Source organism: Rhinopithecus roxellana, chromosome 6 (assembly GCF_007565055.1).
Source record: "Rhinopithecus roxellana isolate Shanxi Qingling chromosome 6, ASM756505v1, whole genome shotgun sequence".
Lineage (NCBI taxonomy): Eukaryota > Metazoa > Chordata > Mammalia > Primates > Cercopithecidae > Rhinopithecus > Rhinopithecus roxellana.
This window is the reverse complement of record NC_044554.1, coordinates 64,444,668-64,466,387: the sequence shown is the minus strand read 5'-3', so window position 1 is coordinate 64,466,387 and position 21,720 is coordinate 64,444,668. Positions and strand designations below refer to the sequence as shown.

At 39.9% G+C, this 21,720-nt stretch overlaps 1 protein-coding gene across 5 annotated transcripts in view; it reads right to left on the bottom strand.

The window, feature by feature from the left end:
• TNPO3 (transportin 3) overlaps window positions 1–21,720 on the bottom strand; it is a 103,370-nt gene that overhangs the window by 4,288 nt on the left and 77,362 nt on the right. For all 5 annotated transcript variants that reach the window (XM_010378756.2, XM_030933270.1, XM_030933271.1 and 2 more), the window contains 7 exons: window positions 21,353–21,413; window positions 20,363–20,503; window positions 17,528–17,644; window positions 16,261–16,355; window positions 14,157–14,313; window positions 11,884–12,051; window positions 9,092–9,204 (listed from right to left, as the gene is read on the bottom strand). In XM_010378756.2, the coding sequence (XP_010377058.1) occupies window positions 9,092–9,204; window positions 11,884–12,051; window positions 14,157–14,313; window positions 16,261–16,355; window positions 17,528–17,644; window positions 20,363–20,503; window positions 21,353–21,413 (852 nt within the window). The remainder of the gene's footprint in view (window positions 1–9,091; window positions 9,205–11,883; window positions 12,052–14,156; window positions 14,314–16,260; window positions 16,356–17,527; window positions 17,645–20,362; window positions 20,504–21,352; window positions 21,414–21,720) is intronic.

The following is a 21,720-nucleotide window of genomic DNA, read 5'->3' as shown; positions in this document are numbered from 1 at the left end:
CAACTAACTCAAATACCAGTGCCTACAGCCTAGGATTCAATGCAGATGAAAACACACTTTCCATCTCATAATGATTAAACACCAGGGGAGGGAGCTGCTCTAAGTGATCCAACAGAAAAGGTGAAAATACAGCTATCCACTTAAGTTCCTACATCCAGATTTCCCTACCCATTATAAGTTCTGAAACATCATTAAGAACCTTGACTTAGACCCCATGACTTGATTCAACAGAACATTCTAGAAAGTTTCTTCTAGTCTCTCCATCCTAAAAATGTAATGAAAATAAGGCAGGTGGCCAGGCACAGTGGCTCATGCTTGTAATCCCAACACTTTGGGGCAACACAAGCGGACCCCATCTCTACAAATAATTTAAAACTTAGCTGGGTGTGGTGGTGCACACCTGTGGTCCCGGCTACTCATGAGGCTAAGGCAGGAGGATAACCTGAGCTGGGGAGGTTGAGGTTGCAGTGAGCCGTGATTGTGCCACTGCATTCCAGGTTGGGCAACAGAGTAAGACCCTGTCTCAAAAAAAAAAAAAGGAAAAAGAAAGAAAATGAGAAAAGTCTTTTGGCTTTATTGGAATTGCCATTACCTCTGTGGATTTAATAAGCTTCAATTAAAGTGTTACATTTCTCATTTTACTTCCAAATTAATACTGACTGTTAAGGAGGCAGCCAGGGTATGTGAGCCCATACCACTCATGCTCCCAATGTCAGGAAGGAGGAAGATTTGTAATCCAAGAGAAGTTGCTATGTGGTGTGTTATTATAAGGGACTAGGATAATAGAAAACCCTGAAACTTAGGACAGTGCTGGAGACTGAGATTTTTTTGCTATCCTAATGTCTTACACGTTTTAAATTTTACCCTTCTTCAAGAGACTTCCATTTTGTTTTGTTTTCAAAACAGATAGAAACAGGGTCTCACTGTGTTGCCCAGGCTGCTCGAACTTCTGGGCTCAAGCTATCGTCCTGCCTCAGCCTCCAAAAGTGCTGGGATTACAGGCGTGAGTCACTGTGCCCGGCAGAGACTTTGGAAGAGAAATAACTTCACAGCCTCCTTTGTGGTGCATGAGAGAAAGTACTGAAACCAAAATGCAAGTATGGGAGAACTGCAGTGAGATAGGATGAAATGAGGGACAGGCTACGCTGTCAACTCGGCTTCTGCCCCAATCCTATCTGCAAGTGCTTTGGTGTCAAACACTTCAGCCAAATGTTTAACTTAAGTGTCCTAGGTGGGCAGCCCAATGAAATGGATCAAAAAGCTCCTTGAGGCCAGGCGCTGTGGCTCACACCTGTAATCGCAGCACTTTAGGAGGTCAAGGTGGGTAGATCACCTGAGGTCAGCAGTTTGAGACCAGCCTGGCCAACATGGTGAAACCCATCTCCACTAAAAATACAAAAATTAGCCGGACATGGTGGTGGCCACCTGTGATCCCAGTTACTCAGGAGGCTGAGGCTGGAGAATCGCTTGAACCAGGAGGCAGAGGTTGCAGTGAGCTGAGATCACACCACTGCACTTCAGCCTGGGTGACAGAGCAAGACTCCATCTCAAAAAAAAAAAGCTCCATGAATGTTAGAACTATAGTCATGTGCTACAGTGATATTTTGGTCAACGATGGACTGCATATATGACAGTGGTCCTACGAGTATAATAGAGATGAACAACTGCATGTTGCATTACTCACATGCTTGTGGTGATGCTGGTATAAACAAACCTACTGCACTGCCAGTCGTATAAAACAACAATGCATACAATTATCTACAGTACACAATACTTGATCATAAACAACTATATTACTGGGTTATGTATTTACTATACTATACTTTTTATCATTAGAATGTATTCCTTCTACTAAAAAAAAAAAAAAAAACACACACACACACACACACAAAACTGTAAAACAGCCTCAGGCAGGTCTTTCAGGAGGGATTCCAGAAGAAATTGTTTTCCTAGGAGATGGCAGCCCCATGTGTGTTATTGCCCCTGAAGACCTTCTAAGTGGGACAAGATGTAAAGGTGGAAGACAGTGATATTGATGATCCTGACCCTGTGTAGGTCTAGGCTAATATGTGTTTGTGTCTTAGCTTTTTTTTTTTTTTTTTTTTTTTTTTTTTTTTTTTTGAGGCGGAGTCTGGCTCTGTCGCCCAGGCTGGAGTGCAGTGGCCGGATCTCAGCTCACTGCAAGCTCTGCCTCCCGGGTTTATGCCATTCTCCCGCCTCAGCCTCCCGAGTAGCTGGGACTACAGGCGCCCACCACCTCGCCCGGCTAGTTTTTTGTATTTTTTAGTAGAGACGGGGTTTCACCATATTAGCCAGGATGGTCTCGATCTCCTGACCTCGTGATCCGCCCGTCTCGGCCTCCCAAAGTGCTGGGATTACAGGCTTGAGCCACCGCGCCCGGCCTTGTGTCTTAGCTTTTAACAAAAAGGTTTAAAAGCTAAAAAAAGTAATTTTAAGAATAGAAAAAAGCTTATAAAGATACAAAGAAAAAAATTTTTTATGAGCTGTACAATTTGTGTTTTAAGCTACGTGTTATTACAAAGGAGTCCAAGAGTTTTTTTAAAAATTCAGTTTATAAAGTAAAAAAGTTACAGTAAGCAAGGGTTAATTTATTATTATTATTGTTATTTTGAGACAGAGTCTCACTCTGTCGCCCAGGCTGGAGTGTGGTGGCATGATCTCGGCCCACTGCAACTTCTGCCTCCCAGGTTCAAGTGTTTCTCCAGCCTCAGCCTCTCAAGTAGCTGGGATTACAGGTGACCACCACTACAGCTGGCTAATTTTTTTTTTTTTTTTTTTTTTTTTGAGCTGGAGTCTCGCTCTGTCGCCCGGGCTGGATTGTAGTGGCCGGATCTCAGCTCACTGCAAGCTCCGCCTCCCGGGTTCACGCAATTCTCCTGCCTCAGCCTCCCGAGTAGCTGGGACTACAGGCGCCCGCCACCTCGCCCGGCTCGTTTTTTGTATTTTTTTAGTAGAGACGGGGTTTCACTGTGTTAGCCAGGATGGTCTCGATCTCCTGACCTCGTAATCCGCCCGTCTCGGCCTCCCAAAGTGCTGGGATTACAGGCTTGAGCCACCGCGCCCGGCCAGCTGGCTAATTTTTAAAATTTTTAGTAGAGACAAGGTTTCACCATGTTGGCCAGGCTGGTCTCAAACTCCTGATCTCAAGTGATCTGTCTGTCTCGGCCTCCCAAAGTGCTGGGATTACAGACATGATCCACCGTGCCTGGCCAAGGGTTGATTTTTTATTAATGAAAAATTTTTTTTGTAAACTTAGTGTAGCCAAAGTATATAGTATCTATAAAAAGTCTACAGTAGTGTATGGTAATGTCCTAGGCCTTCTATTTACTCGCCACTCACTCACTCATTCACTCACCTAGAGCAACTTCCAGTCCTGCAAGTTCCATTCATGGTAAGTGCTCTCATACAGGCATACCTTTTTTTTTTCTCTCTCTCTTTTATACTGTATTTTTACTGTATCTTTCCCATGTTTAGATATGTTTGGATATACAAATTCTTACCATTGTGTTACAATTGCCCACAGTATTCAGTACAGTAACCTGCTGTACAGGTTTGCAGCCTAGGAGCAATAAGCTACACTATATAGACCAGATGTCCGGTAGGCTATAACATCTAGGTTTGTAGAAGTATATTCTATGATGTTTGCACAACAACTAAACCACCTAATGACACATTTCTTGGAACATATCCCCATCAGTAAGTAACACATGACTGTATTTTCTGTCTCAGTCCTTCTGACATTTGATATTTCTTAGCTTTTTATTTTACTCATTTACTTTTTCCACTGCCAGTACTTTTTAGATTCTATTTTCTGGCTTTTAGTCCCCAAATTCCTAACTTTCCACCACATTTCTGAATGCTTTTATGGTCGCTATTTTTCGAGCCCCATAAGATTACTAGGGGAGTGCTGAGAAATGAGATCCTTTTGATCCGATGACCTGGTAGGTAATAGAAAATAATGAAACTCTGGTGACTTGACTAGGGATTCAACCCCTTACTGGCCTCTAATTCCAGTATCAATGCTTCCCATGTTCAACATCTTTTGGCTTTGAAGCTCCCCAGGCAACTGACAAGCAGTCACAGAATAAACACCAAGATACAGAAATGGAAATGATGGCAGGGGTTTTTTCTGCTCCCAATTGGTCTTAGTTAATGATGGGCTCATTTGGCATTTGGAAAGCAAGAATGTTATTTTAGAATGAAACGTCTCAGCTTTCTTCAAGTTGACCAACTAAAAAAGCTAGGGAATTAACTACCAGTACCACATGAAAAGCAGGCTTGGGCTTGCTGAAATGAAACTGAACCAGTTCACCCTCTCTGTCAGAATAGCAAACAAAGTAGCATGTTGAGGCAGGTGTTACAGGACCTTAAAATCAAAAGGGAGACTGAGTCATGAATGGCACAGAAAGTTCAAGGGCTTTCCGTCCTTTCTACTACAGGGAATCTAGAGGAAGAGAATTACTAAGAGGAGATGAGCAATCTCAAGTCCTTTCTCTAGCACCTCAACATTAGCTCTCACTTTTGTTCATTTCCCACCACTATGTTACTATGTTATAGCCTGCTATAGGAAGAGCTGCAAAACTTGTTTAGCAATGAAAGATCAAGTAGGTCAGGTTGGTGGTGCACCTTATTTTCCCATATCACAGGACAAAGATCACAGATTTCCCCCCCAACAGCACTGCTTTACTTAGGTCTCTTTTCCTTGCCCCGAGAATTATCATAAATTAGGAAAGGATATCTATGACCTTGATTTCAGACTTAGCATATTATTTTATCTGTTATATATTAGTCCCACTGACAGAATGAGGGCTTGACAGAGACTTATTCCAGAATGTGTGGGTGGCTGCCTTAGAGTCAACAGGAGACATGCCCCAGCTAGTCTTGCAAGTACATAATGACATTCTAGCAGTTTCTCCTCTGAGGAGAAGGGAGTTAACATTCACTGATCACATACTATGTGCAAGATCTTCTTTAGATTTCCATTTGGTATCTCATAATAACCTTATGAGACTGGTAGTACTAACCCTATTTCACTTGATTAAACTGAAGATCAAAGTAATAGGGTATGTGGCAAGATTCAAACAAATATACTTGACTCCAAACCCCATCTTTGGAGGGCTTCCCCTAGGTTCCCATTTGCTTTAAGAAAATTAGAGCCAATACGATCCTGCCCTTATACTGTAACCAGCACTGAATGGAATAATGCAAAACAGAAGCAGAGAGAAGCAACTACTACTTCTACTGAGAAGATTCACAGTAAAAGCAATCAAATAATTTTTAAGGTCACCCCAGTCAATATATGCCTACCCAGTGGAGGGAAAATCCCCACTTCTGGCAAAATGTGTCATGAAGGGTCACATGCTATTTTTCAGTCATGCATGTCACTTGATCTATGGCTAAAAGTGAGTTATTTCTGGGGTATAATGGGCTTACTACTTAAGCTACTTAGTAAACTATAAAATAATAGCATTCCATGGTTTGGGATTTTAACATTAACAAAATTGCTGGAGACATTCCAGAAGATGAGAAAGTAAACTATTTTGGAAAGTGACATTAAGAAATCAATTCTGAGAAAAGACAACTAGCTCTTGTACCACTGCTTAAAGTTCATTTTCTTTCCCTTCTAAGTCTGATTTTACCCATAAAAGTGTAATTTATGCTCATAAAAAAGTGCACATAGTACAGAAAGTTATGAAATGAAAAGTAAAAGCCTCCCTCCCCTCCTAGTCTCACTTATATATCTTTCCAAAGACTTACTGTGCATAAAGTAGCCTGTGTGTGTGTATAATTTATAATAAAACAGCTCTTTAAAGTACAAGTTGGTTAATTTACAATAGCATAAAAAAAACTTATGAAAAAATTTAACCAAGGAGGTGAAAAACTTATTCACTGAAAACTACAAAATGTAGCTGAAAGAAATTAAAGAGACCAATAAATGGAACAATATACTGGTATTTGTCGATTTGGAGATTTAATATTGTTAAGATTTCAATACTACTCCAAGCAATCTATAGATTCAATACAATCCCCATCAAAATCCCAACAACCTCTTGTATAGAAAAATCTACCCTAAAATTCATATGGAATTTCAAGGGTCCCCAAGTGGCAAAGCAATCCTTTTTTTTTTTTTTTAATTTTTGAGATGGAGTCTCACTCTGTGGCCCAGGCTGGAGTGCAGTGGCCGATCTCAGCTCACTGCAAGCTCTACCTCCTAGGTTCACACCATTCTCCTGCCTCAGCCTGCTGAGTAGCTGGGACTACAGGTGCCCACCACCACGTCTGGCTAATTTTTTGTATTTTTAGTAGAGACAGGGGTTTCACTGTGTTAGCCAGGATGGTCTCGATCTCCTGAACTCGTGATCTGCCCACCTCAGCCTCCCAAAGTGCTGGGATTACAGGCGTGAGCCACCACGCCTTGCCGCCAAAACAATCTTTGAAGAGAACACTACAGGCCTCATATTCCTGATTCTAAAATTTATTACAAAGCCACAATAATCAAAACAGCATGGTATTGACATAAAGAAATACACCGTAGACCAATGGAATAGAATATGGAGCCCATTAATAAATTCTCCTGAATATGGTCAAATGATTTTCAACAAGGATGTCAGTGCAGAAAGGACAGTCTTTTTCAATAAACAGTGCTGGGAAAACTGGACATCCACAAGCAAAAGAAAGAGGCTGGACCCTTACCTAATACCACATATAAAAATTAACTCAAAAAGGATCAAAGACCTGACGTAAGACCTAAAACTGTAAAACTCTTAGAGGAAAATGTAGGCGGAAAACTTCATGACATTAAATCTGGCAATGACTTCCTAGATATGACACCAAACAGACAACAAAACTAAAACAGATAAACTAGGCTATATCAAAATTAAAAACTTCTGTGCATCAAGGGACACAATCAACAGAATGAAAAGGCAACCTAAAGAATGGAAGAAAATGTTTGCAAATCATGTACCTGATAAGGAATTAATATCCCAAATATAAAAGGAATTCCTGCAACTCAACAACAAAAGAAACCCAATTTTTAAACAGGCAAAGCACTTGAATAGACATTTCTCCAAGAAGATAAACAAATGGCCAATAAGCATATGAAAAGATGCTCAACATCATTAATCATTAGGGAAATGCAAATGAAAACCGCAATGAGATATCACTTCACACTGGGTGTGAAATGCTAAGACAGCTACTCTCAAAAAACCGAGAAAATAACAAGTGTTGGTGAGGATGTGGAGAAATTGGAACTTTGTGCACTGCTAGTGGGAATGTAAAATGGTGCAGCTGCTATGGAAAACAGTATGACGGTTCTTCAAAAAATTAAAAGAAGATTAAATAGAATCACCGTATGATCCAGCAATTCCACCTCTGGGTATCCAAAAGAATTGAAAGCAGGGGCTGAAAGAGATACTTGTACAACTGGGTTTATAGGAGCCTTACTCACAACAGCTAAGAGGTGGAAGCAATCCAAATGGCCATCAACAGATGGAAGGATAAATAAAATGTGGTACACGCATACAATGGACTACTATTTAGCCTTTAAGTGGAAGAAAATTCCGGCACACGCCACAACATAGATGAATCCTGAGGACATTATGCTAAGTGAGGTAAGCTAGACACAAAAATACAAATCTGTATGATCTCACTTATATGAGGTATCTATAGTAGTCAGACTCAAACATTAAGTAGGAAGGTAATTGCCAGGAGATGGGGGGAGGGGAGAATGCAGAATTGTTGCTTAATGGGTATAGTTTCAGTTTTACAAGATGGAAAAGTTCTTGATATTGGTAATGCAACAACATGAATACATACTTAACCCTACTGAACTATGCATTTATAAAAATGGTTAATACTGTAAATTTCATGTTATGTGTGTTTTTATAACAATTAAAAAATTTTAGAATTATTTTAAAAGCTCAAGTTAGGTTATATAATACTGTTATTTTAACCTTTACAATTTATCTTGTATATTTTTCCATATTATCATGTATTTCTTCTTTCTTGTTCATCTTTGGGACTATTTACCAGTATAAGAACACTGTTAATTATTTAACTTTTCTCTATTGATGGGCAAGTAGAATATTTCCAATTTTTTCACTACTACCAATCTTGCTATAACATTCCTTCTTTGACCTATATATCTTTCCACACTGTATGATTATAAGTTATTGCCTAAAATGTAGTCAAAACTCTAAAGACTCTAAATATAAAAAGAGTATCAGGGCAAGGGAACAAGTAGCTATAAAATCCAACTTAAGTTGCTGTCACTAATATTAAGACCATAAGTCTCATAACCTTTGATTCAGTGATTAAATTTTAAAGGAAAATATTCAATAGAAGGAAAAGGTTCTATTTTTGACATTATCTGTAATACTAAAAAACTGAAAAATGATCTAAATGTCTACTTATAACAGAGGCATTATAAGGAAATCAAGTAACACCTTTATGGCTATAAAACAATAGGAAGACTATGTAACTGTATTAAAAATATTTTTATGTTCACAGTAAAAAAACACACCCACTTTACATTTTAGGCTGTAATCCAGAGATTGTAAGTGCCTCATAGGCCTAATGTATCCCAGGCAGATGTTCTGTTTGGACTACACAACTTCTTTGAAATTAGAATTTGACTCTCTTTAGGCATGGTGAATATTCTCCAATTCACTGTCATCTACATTACTTTCTAATGTTTTATAACCAATGCTTTGCCTTACTCAGGTACCTACATTCTTGACCCCTGAATGTGGATGAAAACTCAGAAGGACTTAGAAAAATATAGACAGATCTCCTGACGGGGAGTGAGCTGCTCAGTGCATTTTCCTTTGGGAGAAATAGTGCCTCCACTTACCGTTAAAAATCTTATACCAGTTAGCACATATGTTAAATATATGTACATACATACACAGCATGGTGATATTTTACCGCTAGATTGGCTTCCAATGCCAATTTGTGCAATTCAAGGTTAAACAGAATATAAATTGTCCATTTCCAAGGGCACATAAGAAATAAAGAGATGTTTCTTCCCACACCCCACACCTCCTTTTTAAGAACCCCCAGTATCACTCACCTAGTGACTTGCTTGTGGAAGTCTGTAAGTTGTTTGTGTGTCACTGTGACGGCTCCCACAGTTGTTTCCTTTGGCAAACCTTTTAAGGAATTTTCTAACCAACGACAAAAAGTCTGTATAGGGAATAAGGGTAAGAGTTTTAAAAGGAAGCATGGCTTACTCACCCGAGACCCTATAGATACTAACAAAACCCCATAAATTTTCCTCAGTAGCATTTACTTCCCTACACTTGGGAGCAAGTAAAGGAATCAACAAAAGTGCTCTCATTAGTCCTTCAAACCCTTTGGGTTGATGGCAGTCTGAACATGCATGCCTAGACTTCCCTTCAAAGGGGCAGCAGGCATCATTTCAGAAAAGGACCTTCTACACCTTAGAAGTGAAGTTTCTTCTGGATGAGGCTATTGTTCTGTTCCTGTCATAACGTATACTGACAAATATACATATGCATGCATGCAAACACGGACACAGACACACACACACTCGCTCTCTTTTTTGAGACAGGGTCTCGCTCTGTTGCCCAGGCTGGCGGGCAGTGCACTGCAGCTTTGACCTTCCAGGCTTAAGTGATCCTCCCACCTCAGCTTCCCAGGTAGCTCAGACTACAGAAGTCCATCAACATGCCTGGCTAATTAAAAACAATTTTTTTTAAGAGATGAGGAGTCTTTCTATATTGCCCAGACTGGTCTCAAACTTCTGGGCTCAAGAGATCCTCCCAAAGTGCTGAGACTACAGGTGTAAGCACTTGACCAGTATATTTTTAAAATTAAACAGATTTCCAAAAACTCTTGAGCTTAAAGATCAAAAGCGATCCAAAGTAAAGGTTCAGATACCTGAAAGAGGAGGGGCAAAAAGTATACTAAGCCACCATGTCAGAAAGTATACATGAGTCCAAAATCTTAAGGATTTTAAGGCCATCTCTCTCAGAATAAGTCCTATCCATTCAATTCATTTGTGATATCTGCCTGCTCTTTGTGTTAAAAAACCTTACTCTTGTTGCTCATATCTGAGCATTCTCTTTATGCCTTTCCTATGCACAAGAATTGTCTCTACTCCCTTTACTTCCTTCCTTTCAAAAATAAAAATTCTAGAGACTTCCTCTGGGTTCTTATTTTCAGTTTAATTGTTGTCCTTTGGGTCAGCTCTAATATTTCTTCACATTAAGTGGAATGTATACTTCAGTCAGTTTTGGGCTGTAAAATTACTCTTTTATACCTAATTTTTTTTACATTATATATTTTCCCATCATATTCATTTATGACCATAATAGGCCAGAGCGAAAGTATTATAAATGCTCAGGAAGTACGAAGCATTTCTTAATTATGGATACAAAACAGTACCTTAATTCTTAAAAATACATAATAGTTGTTATATAGCAAATTTTTTTTTTTTTTTTTGAGACAGGGTCTTGCTATGCAGCTCAGACTAGAGTGCAGTGGCATGATCATAGCTCACTGCAGGCTGGAACTCCTGGGCTCAAGCAATCCTCCTGCCTCACCCTCCTGAGTAGCTGGAACTATAGATGTATGCCACCACACCCAACTAATTAAAAAGAAAAATTTTTTTTTTTGTAGGGATGGGGTCTAAGTTGCCCAGGCTGGTCTCAAACTCCTGGCGTCAGGTAATCCTCCTGCCTTGGTATCTCAAAGTATTGGAAGACAGGCGTGAACCACTGTGCCTGGCTGATATACAGTACACCCTGTTGAGTACATGGCTACCTGGTTTCTATTCCTGTCCAAACTTCTTGTTCTCATTTTTTGTTGTTGTTGTTGTTGTTGTTAGCACTTAACAACTATGTTTACAATCAAGAATGTTTTAATAAAGTTAGATTTATATAAGTTTTCTGTTACTTGGGAACCAAGTGTATTTGTAAAAAAGTTTAAGCAGAGTATGAAGACTTTTTCCCTCAGGTCAAGGACTTCCGAATTAAATTTGCTGATTCCTGGAGGCTCAAAAAGTACTTTTCTTTAGAAAAACAAATATGCTACTCTATCAGGTTGAAATGGAACACGTGTATCGAACCAGCAAGGAATAGGTACTATTATATATTATTATTATCCATTTTATATTCTGCAGTTCCGTAAGACAGTTCACTTTAACTAGGTCCCATTGAGTACTTTCCTGAACTGCTTTTATAGTAATATTAAAAATTATAAATTCCATTTTAAAAACAATTTCAGGTTATATTATACTTTACCATTCTACTCAACTTTCACACAGTACACATAACCTGAGTTATGGTCATGTGGCCCAGTACTGAAATTACTTGGGCATTATCAGATAGCTTTAAAAAAACAACTCCATCCTTAGGTGGGTGATAAAGGATCTGGTTCAAAGAAATCCAGAGGGGAAATATATCCAACTGTACATTGTGGGTTACTTTGACAACTATGTGCTTCCAAATGTTCTGGTTAGATGTATCACCAAGAAATAATACAGTGCTATAGAATAAGTCTCAAAGGATTAAATACTACTTGAGTAATATGCAACTAATAAAACTGACATTTGGACATCTCTCACAAGTGAACAAATTTCACACTGGAAAGTCACACGACTGAATTCAATGCTTGATACTTACTTCTGGTAATATAGCCCCTATGACAGTGACATAGAAACATGTTTTAAAGAACTCAATATAAATTACTGACCTTTACGGGCCTCTTCATCTACCAATCTAACTTGGCAATATGTCTAAATTTGGTTCCATGGACAGAAAACAGGGCTAGTTGCAAAATTAGGGTTGGCCTTAAGGAACCAAAGCCTGTGAGATAAATTCCTTATGAAAACAATCTTACCGGTCTGTCAACCTGCATGATCTCCCAGAGCACTTCAGCCACATCTGGTAGGGTATAGGGGGGGAGGCAAAAGCAGCAGGTGTGCAGCAGCTGGCTGACAAGCTGCTGTCCAAGCTGGTTCATCACCTGTCCAATCAGTTCTTTCCGTAATTCAAAGTCTTCTTCATGCTGTATGTAGGAAAACAGGAACATCAGATAAATTCTAGTCTCAATTTCCCAAAGACCAAGCACTCCTTCCCCTTTAGTAATTTCTCTTTAATAAGTCGGAAAGTGTGTATGTCTGTGTGTGCGGGTGTGTGTGTGTGTGTATGCAGATGTGTGTAAAGTAACAGCTGGATTCACAAAGTCAAGAAAATGTTTTGTCTTTGGAAAGAAAATGAAAGAGTTCATTAGTATCCAAGGAATGAACTATGGGTTTCAACAGAGATTAATGCTTAGATTTTTCATGATTTGAAGGCAGAAAACATGGTTAAGAATTAAAGTTAGCAATTTTTAAAATTTTTTTCTCATCTTCTATGTGATGGTATTAATTTTTCTTTAATGTGAAAAATAACTTGTGTTCCTATTTCCTTTTATAAAAATCAAGTCAGTCTGGCACGGCAGCACACACCACAGTCCCAGCCACTTCAAAGGCTTAGGGGAACAGCTTAAATCCAGGTGTTCTGGGCTGGAGCATGCTATACCAGTTGGGTGCCTGTGCTAAGTTCAGCATCAATGTGGTGACCTCCTAGGAGCGGGAAACCACTCCTGGGTTGCCTAAAGAGGGAGGGGTGAACAGCCCAAGTCAGAAACAGAGGGGGTCAAAATTCCACTCTGATCTGCAGTGGGATCTCACCTGTGAATGGCCACTAGTCTGGGTAACACAGCCAGATCCCCATGTTACAACAAAACAAAACAAAACCAACTGAAATAAGAATTGAAGACATCTATCAGAGATCTAATTTTTTCTATCAAAAAAAACCCTTATTTTTTTTCTCCTTGTGGTCTTTAATTTTTTTTTTCTTCTTTTCTGAGACAGTCTTGCTCTGTCGCCCAGGCTAGAGTGCGGTGGCCTGATCTCGGCTAACTGAAACCTCCATCCCCGGGGTTCAAGCAATTCTCCTGCCTCAGCCTCCCTAGTAGCTCGGATTACAGGCATCCACTACCATGGTTGGCTAATTTTTGTACTTTTAGTGGAGACAGGGTTTCACCATGTTGGCCAGTCTGGTCTTGAACTCCTGACCTCAAGTGATCTGCCTGCCTTGGCCTCCCAAAGTGCTGGGATTACAGGCGTGAGCCACTGTGCCCAACCCTTCCTGTGGTCTTTAAAAACACATATATTTCTAATATCTTGAGAAAAATATTTTTTAAATTCCTTTCCCTTCTAGTTATTTTCTTCTCTCTTTTACTGCCAAACTTCGTAAATGAATAGCCTGAATAGAATGCAGAAGTAAATACATACTTCTTCACTGCTCTCCCCTGTCTACAATTCTACTCCACATCTAATCAAACCTAACTTCAAAACTCCTGTGAACCACACTACTGCTCCCACTGCTTAGTTGTCTACTAACAAACTTAGTACTATTCTGACTTGCTCTGATCTTGATTTAAAGGCAGTATGACTATCTGCCTCTCTAATCCATCACAATTCTACCTCTATTTCATGGCTCCATTTAAATCCCTCCCTTTCCAGAAAGTTATTCCAACTCTTTTTGGTCTAGAGCTTTCCCTCGTCTGACCTCATACCAATCACGACTTTTATCACTCATCTGACAATCAAATATTGGAGGCCAAAGTGGGAGGATCACTTGAGGCCAGGAGTTCAAGACCAACCTGGGCAACACGGTGAAACCCCATCTCTATAAAAAATATAAAAACTAGCCAGGCATGGTGGTGAATGCCTGTAGTCCTGGCTACTCAGTCTGAGGATCCCTTGAGATTCACATCACTGTACTCCAGCCTAGGTGACAGAGCAAGACCCTGTTTCAAAAACAAATGAAAAACACCAAATACTGGCTTCTTGTTGTTACTTAACTCTTTAAACTTGTTTCTCTCTTCAACTAGACACCAAATGGTTTAGGAGCACGAACAGTTTTAGACTGCTTTATATAGCCTAAAGCAACCAGCACTAGTGTCTTAGTTGATAATTTGACTAGTGAATGATCCATTATGATATATGTCTACCAATACAGATCAAGTAAGGAAATACTGAGATGCTGGTTTTCCCCTAAGGAATGACAAAGAGATAGGAGATAAAAACTGTTAAGTAGAAATGGTATCATTTTTATACTTACATCATTGGCTACCCCTGTATGAATGAGGTCTCGTAGGAACCTCATGACACTACAATTGGCATCCCGGTGGTCCAGGGTAGTAGAGGCAATGGCCCACTGTAAGATAGGGATGACTACTTGGCTCCGCAGCAAGGTGACAGGGCTACGCTGAATAAACCTGGTGTGGAAAGTGAGACTAGGTATAAATGACAAGTTTAGGCTATAAAAGCAGCCAGGGTAAAAGGGCAGAACTATGAAGACAGTAAAAAAGATCAGTGGTTGGTGGGGGTTTCAGGGAAGAAGGAATGAATAGACAGAACATAGAGGATTTTTATGGCAGTGTAAGTATTCTGTATGATACTATAACAGTAGATACATGTCATTACACATTTGTCAAAACCCACAGAATGTACACCAAGAGTGAAGCCTAATGTAAACTATGGACTTTGGGTGATAATGCTGTGTTAATATAGGATCACTGTTTGTACTACTCTGGTGGGGGATGCTAATAGAGGGGAAAGCCGTACATGTTAGGAGGGAGGGGTATATGGCAGCAACTTTTCACTCAAATTTGCAGTGAACCTAAAGTTGCTCTTAAAAAAAAAAAAAGGGACCATATCTTAGATTAGTGTATTAAAAGACATGTCACCACACCTAATTTCCAACTAAGATTTTATAAATCAAGAAAGACCAGTCAAAAGGACTTACAAGTAGAAACTCTCCTAGGTTAAAAAGTCCTAAAGATGCTAGAATAGCATTTCCCAAACTAAAGTTCACAGAATTCTGGTTCCCAGGATATCAACAGGAATCTCTCAAAGAAAAGGTTGTGTATTCAAATAAGCTTGGGAAATGCTGCTGGATTTTTAAAGTGGTTTTGCTTGTTTATTTTTTGTTTTAAACTACTATTGGGTTTCCAAGTTCCTTTAATATACAGGGAGAATCTCTTCAAAAAAAGATACAGTATATTCCAAACTTGTTTCATCACTTGTACAAAGAACATTTCTAGGGACTAGTTTTCCAAGGAATACATACCCTAAGAAAACAGAGGGTGACAGCCCATCCAACAATTCTATCAACTAAAAAAAGAAAAAAACAGTTTTTCTAACCTAACCAAAAACTAACAAAAAAAAGTGTTCAATATTCAATCCTGCCAGTTATGGTGGCTCACGCCTATAATCCCAGCACTTTGGGAGGCCAAGGTGGGCGGATCACCTGAGGTCCAGAGTTTGAGACCAGCCTGACCAACACGGCAAAACCCCGTCTCTACTAAAAATACAAAAATTAGCTGGGCATGGTGGTGGGCGCCTGTAATCCCAACTACTCAGGAGGTTGAGGCAGGAGAATCACCTGAACCCAGGAGGCAGAGGTTGCAGTGAGCCGAGATCATGTCATTGCACTCCAGCCTGGGCAACAGAGCAAGACTCCATCTCAAAAAAGAAAAAAGAAAAAAAAAAATCAATCCTAAGATAAAACAATCAAGTCAGTATTACTTAGCATTTGTAAATGAAATAACAGTTGGGCTTTTGTTGTTTTGAAAATAATGATTTTTCTCTTTTATTTTTTAAATGCTGATATGGTAACAGGTTTGGTTCAAATTCCTTAGTTAGGGACTAAGGAATTCAAGCAGAAGTTTGGCAATCATATTATCAGTGCTACTGATAAAGTAGGCTGTGGGTAGAGCTGAGAAATACAGTATGAGACAAGTGCTAAGGCATCTTAAAATCCCAAACATTCTTTATTCTGAAACTGATTATATCTAAAGGACGCTAAACTTCTCAAAGAGAAGGCTGAGGTGAAACATGAAATCACAACAGCACAAACAGTCAAAAACTACAGAGGACTGTAGAAATGATCTAGTCAAGTGTTTTGCCAGGCACACTGCATTGTCTTGTGTGTGTGCCCTCCTTCCTGGCAGGAACTCAGCTCCTTTATCCCTTGCTTCCTGCCATTCTCTGCATCATTGCTGGGGATATATCAGCTTGCAATTTACTTTTAGGTTATGAATCATTAATCTACTTACTCCAGTGACTTCATTTTACAAGAATAAAACAACCAAGGGTCAGATGGCAAGACTAAGCAGTGATAGGATGAGCAATTAAGAAATGGGCTCTTCAGAAGGATTTACCTGGTGGCGAGCCGGAACAGGTCATCTACAGTGTCAGGGTGATTCTGGAGACCATTCTGCTGTTCTAGGAGCTGAAAGGTGGGGATGCACAGTGCCTAAAACAGAACACTGATTTTAAAAGAAATCCTTTTTCAGAAGTGCCACAGCATTCAGACTTGCCAAATATTACAATAAGTACAAAAGGAACAAAGAAGAAAAGCACAGCTGGGAAAAGAAAAGACTGTAATGAGAATCTGATCAGGAAAAGAAAGACAAATCCTTCCCAGTTGACATAAACAGTTTTCACCTATGAAGTTCACATTTAAGAAAGGGTTGAGGATACAGATTTTAGTTGATAAAACTCAACAGATGTCATCTCAAAGTTTTAGAAATTTCTGAAAGCAGACTCTATTTAGGTACTAGATATGGTTTAGTCCACTGAGGGAGTGGAAATTTTTATAATAATTATGAAATATCAATTTTAAATGAAAAGACATCTTGGGAAAAGAAACAGCATTCTTTTTTTTTTTTTGAGACGGAGTCTTGCTCTGTCGCCCGGGCTGGAGTGCAGTGGCCGGATCTCAGCTCACTGCAAGCTCCGCCTCCCGGGTTTACGCCATTCTCCTGCCTCAGCCTCCCCAGTAGCTGGGACTACAGGCGCCAGCCACCTCGCCTGGCTAGCTTTTTGTATTTTTCAGTAGAGACGGGGTTTCACCGTGTTAGCCAGGATGGTCTCAAACTCCTGACCTCGTGATCCACCCGTCTCGGCCTCCCAAAGTGCTGGGATTACAGGCTTGAGCCACCGCGCCCGGCCAAGAAACAGCATTCTTAAACTCAATATTCCCCCTCTGTGGCTGGAAGGGAGGGAAAAGCAGTATCTGAGGAGCTATTTCCAATGCTATTATTAACTCTAAAACCCTCCCTGCTGCTAAGAAAACTAGTCAGTTGGCTGTTCCAGGCAAGAAGTTAAAAATACAATAATGCTTGAGCTTAGAGATTCATTTTGCTCACCTCCTCCCCTCTTCCAAACACCCTATCTCTGGAAGAGCATAAACCAGGCAGTAACATCTGTAATAATCATTACACTCATGTGGTCAGTCTCTCATTCTCTCAAACAGGCCTGTTCAGAGAACAACTAGGAAGCTTCTACCTCCCTGTTACTAGGAAATCAACATGCCTGGGGGAAAACATAAAGAAGCAACAGAATTAAAGACATGGTAAAGAATACGCTGGTAGGCCTTCAGATCCTCTAAGCCTGATGCATCTATACTCCTCATGGAAAAGATACCTGGAGCATGTCTAGTAGTCCCTGCCGACAGCCTTCTTCCATGCCATATTCATCCACAAGGATACTGCCAAGGTACAGGAAGCAGGAATGCTGATGTACGTGGTACACATTCACCATCTGTCGAGGAAAAAAACAATTAGTTCAATGCTTCGCCCTTCAAAAAGTACCAACTTATGAAACTGTCTCCAGGAAGAAATTCAGAGATAGATTGACTTCTTCTCTTTAAGGCAACATAGTAAAGCTTGTTAGCACTATTTTGTGAAACATAGGGCTCAATATCTCAATGATTTTCAGGTTCTCTATTCTTCCAACCCTTTGAGCTTTCATCTTCCCAAGACAATGCTGTATAAGAGTTGTCTAATACTTAAAGCTGGAAGCTATCAGGGAGCTCATGGATTATTTGCAAAACCCCAGCACAGAATATTTCATCCAGTACGTAAAGGTTGCTCTCATTTGCACTGTAGATAAATCATATTTTTAAATAGTATATATAGCCATAGTTGGGAAAACAATATCAAACACTTTCATCTTGGAGAAGACAGTGAAAGCATTGTTTAAATTTTGAGTTGCTCCTAAACCTATTTTATCTTTTAAGTAAAAAATAGTGTTTTCTATGAAGCTATTTGGATTTCAGCAGAGCAAAAATTTTAGTACAATATGCACATTATTATTATTATTATTTTTAAGAGACAGGGTTTCGCTCTGTTGCCCAGGCTGGAGTGCAGTGGTGAGATCTTGGCTCACTGTGGCCTCAACCTACCAGGCTCAAGGGATCCTCCCACCTCAGCCTCCCGAGCAGCTGAAACTATCGGTGTGCACCACCATGCCCAGCCACAATATGTGCTTAAATAATTTGTTTAGAATTTTTACTCCACTACCCTCCCAGAATTAAGAAGCAATTGTACACTCACCTATTTAAAATGCCACCACAGTACATATGTATTGATCTTATTACACAAATTCAACTCTATGAACTTGGTGGGCACTGAAAGGATACAGTAACTAATTCTTCTATTGGCCTATGCCATGGAATGAGCATGAGATAGGAGCTATGAATTCATTCCATGATGTAAACTCAAAATTATATGCTCTACTAAGGAATGATGAAGTCAAGGATTGCCAAACATTTTCTTAAAGGGCTACTTTGTAAAAAGTACAGATCTTGTCCACCATTCAGTCTTCTGCCCACTCAAGTTTGCCAGTGTAGCACAAAAATGACCAATAGATAATACTTAATTATAGCTATAGCTCAGTAAAACATTAAAAAAAAAAATAGGTGGCAAGGCCACTGACTATAGACTGCTGGCTCCTGAGTTAAGGGATTTTTTTTTTAAGGATAATTTTCATTTTTGTCACATGTACTGTCTCTAGAACACACTTCCTATATAATAATGCTACCTACTCTATTGAGTTGGTCATATATAACTGGCAGGAATTAAAAAACAGTATCAAAATCATGAGGGTATCCTCCAATAGCAAAGGGGCATTCTATCAAGTTGTGGTAGACCCAGAATATATTGCACTGAAGGGGACACTTGACCAGAGGTAGCAATTGCCTAAATGCAAACATATATTATGGTGCTCAGCATATAGTGAAAGTAGAGAAAATCACTAAAAATTAAAATTCTGTTGAAATATTTACCTGTACAACCTTTAATCAAATCTACAATTTAGAGAGGCAAGGTTATCCAAGTACCACCACTGCACCAGCATGCCTGTGCCTGTGGTTGAGGGCACCTATGGTGCAGAATTTAAGGGGGAACTCACTCTTAAGGTCAAGACCTCCTTAAAATCTGCACCCTAGGTGCCCTCCCTAGGTGGAGCATGGTCACTTCAGGTTGGGTGGGGTAGGGCTCTAGCCTGGAGCTCTGTGACTGTTTTCCTCACAGCATGGGTACAAAATTTCAGAATGCACCTCAGAGTCCTGCAAATACAGGACTGGCACTTTGCCTTGCATCCCTAAATCTTGTGTCCTAGGCACTGGCATCCTGGCCCTGCTCTAAGGTTAACATCAACATAAATGACTTAGTGACTTAAGCATAAGCATGTCATATAGTTCTAGACGAGAATATGATTTTAGAGAACATCATTTAGTGAGTCATACCATCATAATTACATATCAATCTTAATGACTAAAACAGTCCAATTTTTTGACAAATAAGAGACTTCTGTGGACAACTAACTGTGGCCAAGATTGAAGAAAATCCCTTTGGGCCAAGAAACAGCAAAGTGTGACTTGCTACATTTTTTTCCCAAGGATCTCAATATAAAAATGCTTACCCTTAGTATACAAGGACTGAGCACGAGTCATTTGCTTCACAGAATTTCACACTGGGCTGTGTTTCTACTTAGAATACTGCTATAGCTACTATACAGAAGAGATTTTAGGCTGTTTCCCTTATATACAATGTACCTATCACAGGCATTAATCTCTTTCAAGTTTTTTTTTAGTTTGTTCATAAATACAAAAGTGTTTCATTTCATCAGCAAAGTTTTTGTCCTAAAGGCTCCTATTTCAAATTCTTTTTTTGCGATGGAGTCTTGCTCTGTCACCCAGGCTGGGAGACAAGCAATTCTCCTGCCTCAGCCTCCCGAGTAGCTAGGATTACAGGTGCGCGCCACCATGCCTGGCTAATTTTTGTATTTTTAGTAGAGACAGGGTTTCACCATGTTGGCCAGGCTGGTCTTGAACCCCTGACCTCAGGTGATCCACCTGCACAGGCCTCCCAAAGTGCTGGGATTACAAATGTGAGCCATCATGCCTAGCCTTTTTCAAATCCTGTACATGGAACATGTCCCTCACCACCGCCCCCTACCCGCCCCAGATAACTTTACCTGTGTGACTAGTGGCTGCAGCAGCGCTGCAGATCCTTTGCCTACACAGCGAACAGCAAAGCGCAGGCACCTGCAACAACGCTCTACAATCCGATTATCAGCCCGGTGCTTATTTAGAGTCTCGGATAAAACTGGCCATATCTGGGTCAAAAGTAAAAGAGCACAAGAAAGAAAATCATCAACAACTAGGACCTGAAAAACTGCTAAGTTGGTAACACCTCATTTAGCTTTTAAATAACGGGGACAAAACTTTCTGTATAGGAACACACATGGCCAGCATGCACAGGTTCAACAGACTACCCACCACAAAACCCTACCACTTAACAAGAGAAAACAGTGCCTCTTTAGAAATGGAAGAAGAGCATGTCTAACTTTGCTAAAAGGCAGAGATACACAATTTCTAAACTTCAGGCTTCCTGAAAGGCGATGAAAAGAATGAGTACGAGCTATACAGGAAGAGATGTTTAAAGACAGTTCCTGGAAGGTGGAAGAATTTGAACAAAAGGACTAGAGTTAAGGAAATGGCATCATCTGAGACCACTGGACACTTAAAAATATGTAGTGTTGATGTCATTTGTCCTCTGAAGCCTCAAAAGCAATTCTTAAAACATGACTTTTGATCCTCACATAACCTTCAGTGAAAAAAGTAGAGGGGAAATACGTCATCACTGAGGAAACTGAAGTCACCAGCTTTGTCAAAAATATTCTGCTGGTATTGATCAGGCCTCCCAGCAACTCTAGGAGTCACACAGTGAATCTCTTTCTACCACTTCTCTGGCCTTTCAATGCATTCCCTTGTAGCCTGTTTTGTTATCAAATCTAAAATAAAATATATTTGGATGGCTCTGTCCCTCATTTCATTGAAACAATATCAACAAACTGAATCTCCCTATGAACTTAGAAGACAGTATCTCCTCAGGTGAGTTACCCAAAGCCCTGTAAGGAAAAAAGAAGCAAGTCTTGATTCCACAAGCATCCATTAACACTTACTTCCTGTATGACTTTCTGGCACGGATGAGTCTGTCCATTTTCCACAATGGGATTGGTATGCCTGGGAAAAGACAACAGCCCAAAATAGTGAATGAAGACCAATTTCACTGAGGACCCAGAGCCCTGATTCCTGCTTGCTTACTTAGTATCATGTTCACCAAATAAAGAAAACCAGATGATAAAGTCATTTACTTACATCACCCTTATAAGCACATATTTTAAATAATCCTATCATTTTTTGGCCATCTTTAAGTCACTTCCAATAGAACATGCAAATTCAACCCAACTTTGGGTACATGGGCTGTGAGGCGCTACAGCTATCTTTTCCATTATTTCCCCCTTATAAACCCAAATATGGGCTGGGTGTG